This window comes from Lichtheimia ornata, assembly GCF_029851405.1.
Source record: "Lichtheimia ornata isolate CBS 291.66 chromosome Unknown scaffold00104, whole genome shotgun sequence".
NCBI lineage: Eukaryota > Fungi > Mucoromycota > Mucoromycetes > Mucorales > Lichtheimiaceae > Lichtheimia > Lichtheimia ornata.
The window spans coordinates 51315-55343 of NW_026695424.1; the positions used below are offsets into that span (position 1 = coordinate 51315).

At 44.1% G+C, this 4029-nt stretch overlaps 1 protein-coding gene across 1 annotated transcript; it reads right to left on the reverse strand.

Annotated features, from left to right (window-relative positions):
- Positions 1-361: 361 nt before the first annotated feature.
- On the reverse strand, positions 362-3635 carry O0I10_011918 (uncharacterized protein; the record flags this gene model as incomplete). The annotated part of the gene is made up of 6 exons (XM_058491877.1): positions 362-566; positions 621-2081; positions 2141-2502; positions 2567-3007; positions 3078-3319; positions 3392-3635. 6 exons carry the CDS (start codon positions 3633-3635, stop codon positions 362-364), a joined length of 2955 nt encoding a protein of 984 aa, XP_058337365.1.
- Between the last annotated feature and the right edge of the window lie 394 nt (positions 3636-4029).

The following is a 4029-nucleotide window of genomic DNA, read 5'->3' on the forward strand; positions in this document are numbered from 1 at the left end:
GTGGGTGGGTGTGAACTATACTAGGATAAAGCTTGGAGCCTCCCTGCACAACAAGATAAACAACGCTGCTCTATGTATGTATGTACATATAAACATGACTTTTTTTATGGGTACGTCACCTGTCCTTCCAGAGTTGGATAGTCGCGAATGATAATTGGATTTGCAGGATGCTTTTTACATACACGCGCTGTGTGGGTGTTGATCATCATTATTAGATCACTCTCATAGACGAGCCAATGGTAACTTAAATCGGCGTAGGCTCCATAAATAGCACATACACACACACATACATAGATTCCCTGAAACAGGTTCATGCACCAACTTGTAAAGAACAAAACGAAGCTTTGTGGGGTGGTATATATTACAAATAATTTACAAACCAAAAGAACGACAAGGTCTCAAAATGTTCATTTACGCTCGCATGCCTCAGGCCATGTTTTTCAGTAGGATAAACTTGAAGATAATGCGGCTTGTTGTGCTTGACCAATTTAGATACCAGCACCTCAGTATTCACGAAATGGACATTTTCATCAATCAGCCCATGGGCAATCAGTAGTCGGTGTTCACTACAAAATCTATTAATACATGATGACAATGGCAATGGTGGAGAAATTGCTTACCTATCGGGAAACTGGTCTACCCAATTCAGCACACTACCTGCTTTATAGCCAGCACGATTTGTCTCAGGAAGACCAAGGTACCGTTCCGTATAAGCCGAGTCGTACAATTCCCATTGTGTTACAGGAGCACCTGCAATGGCCATTTTGAAAACATCGGGTCGTTGTGCTAATCCCATCAGACTGAGGTAGCCACCATAGGACCATCCAGTAATACCCACACGATCCAAATCAATGACGCTGACAATGTTGCCATCCAAGGTAGCTTCGGCACCCACTTTGGCATCATGCACATGATAAAGACCCTGGATTTGATCATCAATCTCAACACTGCCAAGTCGACGGTGGATATGCGATTCGAAGGCTAGCCCACGATCTGAAGATCCTCTCCCATCAATCACCACCACAGCAAATCCAAAGTGCACGGACATGAGATAACGTTGTAACCTTGCCAGTCGAAAATCATTCGTCACCATTTGCGTCTTGGGTCCACCATAAATGTACAAGATGGTAGGGTAACTTGTGCCTGGTTCATAGTACCTTGGCTTGTAAAGATAACCATAAAGCCGCACACCATCCGCATTGATAAACGAGAAGATTTCACCAGCAGGAACGCTTTGTGTTTCTGCATCATACATGCCAAAGCTGCCTGATTTAAGTGCATGCCAATATTCAAAGCTGCCGCTATTCGATGAATGGCGACGACCACTCCCGTCAGAGGGTGTGGGTGTCGCAAGGACGCGAGGAGAGGATCGTATTGTGTGCTCAGTATCTTCCATCATCCAACATGCAACATCTTCCTTTGTATGGGGTATTGCAAACACAAGCGCTGTAAGATCTTCCGCCACGGTGGGTAATTTGTTGTTGTTGTCATGGTATTCGAGATGTTGCAAAATGATACTTTGTGTGTGATGTAAACTGGAAAAGCAATCAATGAAAACACCCGCCGATGTATCCATAGCAACACTATGACTAAAGCCGAGTCGTGTAAGTCGAGAAATAAGGGGCTGTTGATGATCATGATGATGATGTTGTCGACGATAATGGGTGACGTATAAATGAGATTCTAAAGGTGTATCTTTTCTGGCCATGAAATAAACAAGGTGTCGTTGTTCATCAACATAGATTGGATGATCCGTGACGCACCAGTCCCCACTTGTTAACTGAGTAATGGATGAGGCGGCAGCCGAGGATCGTTTTGATATATAGTAAAGATGTCGAAAGCCTGATTGTTCAGAATGCCAAATAAACTCAACGCATTCGGGTGTAGAAGATTTGAGAAAATAAAAGGCGTCGGCTACATTGATCCATATTGAAGATGTCTCTTCCCAAAGTATCTCGAATTGGGTTGTGTGTGGTTGTTGCTGTTGTTGTCGATAATCTGATTCAGTGATAAATTGATCACAAGCGACTCGCAATACAGCCATGCGTTTCTGATCACGCGATAAAATTTGAACCCATACACTAATAAAAGAAGAAAGGATAAGCAACCTCTATCACAAACATACACTCACAATAATTACCTTTGTCCATCAGGTAGCCAACCAAACCTTACAATGTACTCGCACCAGGGAAATACATCCTTGATGCTACCATGCCATAATCGCTTTCGCACAATCCTAGTAGTTGTCCCTGGTATCACCGATCCAAATTCAACAATTTGCAAGTCGCTGACAGCATTGGGTGTACCAGCCCTTGGGTATCGTACGGGTTCAGCTGCATTGCGCTCTGGATGGATGGCTGCCCCATATCTTGGTTTCACAATCACCACGACATCCACATCCTTCTCACTAGTCTCCAAGTACAAGATTCGATTGATTGGATCGGTTGATGATGATGCTGATGCTGGTGCCCAATAATAACCAGTGTACCTTTGGAATTCTTCCTGATCCAATGATGGTGAGTAAAGGGGGTGGGGTGGATGTAATCATTACACAATGTATAAATACCTGCATCACATGCTCTGAAGTGCCCGATGACAATGTTGGATCATCCATTTGTAGTGAACTTGTCGTCAATTGTACCTCGTAGCCTTCCGTTGTTGCTACCCAAATATCACGATTGCGGATAAAGGCAATGAGATTATTGTTGACGCCACCGAGCTTTGCATCATTTCGAACAGGGGATTGAAATGTATTGCCCAACGTGCTGGAAGTAGTGTTGTTGTTGTTGTTGTTGTTGTTGTTGTTGTTGTTGCTACCATTTTGTTGACGCGTATACGTTGCTTGGTGCTTTGGCGACGATGAATCTACTACGTTCATATTCGGAGAAGGCGGTGATTCTGACGGAGAGCCCTGCTGCATAACAGGAGTAGGAGGAGGAGGAATAAGGGTTGCTGGTGATGAATTTGTCGGTTGTTGCTGTTGCTGTTGCTGTAATAAAATAGGGATCTAAGACCGTATCGATGTTAGCATGCCAACATCATCATTCATATCCATGATACCTCTCTCTATATAGTACCTGACCCAATGTACCCAAATAGACAGCGTTGCCAGAACAAAACAAGATTTGATCATCCATCACTTGATAATGTGCGATGCTTTCAATGGGATACAGCCCTGATGATGCATCACTAGGAGAAGGGAATACGGCATCCACAGGGACATTGGACTCGCTTGGAACCAGGTATTGAGAAAACACGGGTGACCATTCTAGAATAGGGCGTTTGGAGAGTGCCTGGATATAGGGATGTTCTTGAGATGCTGTTGACGATAAGCAATAAAAGTTCCTGCTGTCAGTGTTTATCATCCATTCACGTGGCATTCTCTACTTGCCTAAGGGTTCATGCTCGTCCAGAGATGGTGCAATGTCGTGGTAGTCGACTTGATAAAGCGTGAGGTGGCGGGTGAGCGTGCCATCGATGGCTTGATTGTTGGAGAGAAAGTAAATCTTGCGTTGGTTGCCATCAATATGAAAGTCCTTGACAGTGGCAAGTGCATGTAGTGGGTAGGAGGCATGCGCCCTTGCTCGGAATGCTTTTACTTGAGTACGGATCTGATCCCAGTTGTATTTGGACATGGACGTAGATACCCACGATATGATGATGCGGGCATTTGAAAGCAAGCTACTCCACACTCCCTCCCATCAAATTTGTCCGACTTTTTTGAATGTCCCGTCTTCCTGGTATACATACACATACACACGTGAGATGAGCATGCGTTGCTATGATACCATTGTTCCCTTTCATATCATATTGCCCATGAGTTGATCCTCTTTACCAATTACTTGATCAAGGACCCCACCACCAATGCTACAATCCTATCCAATTGCTCAGCTCTTTTACATATATACAAACCCATTGCCTTGTGCTTTCCTCACGTTTATTAATAAAGCGATTATACGTTATGGAGTCTTGTAGCCATATCCTTGAATGCAGCCTTGGCCTTGTGAGAACCTTTCATGCACGTGTTGG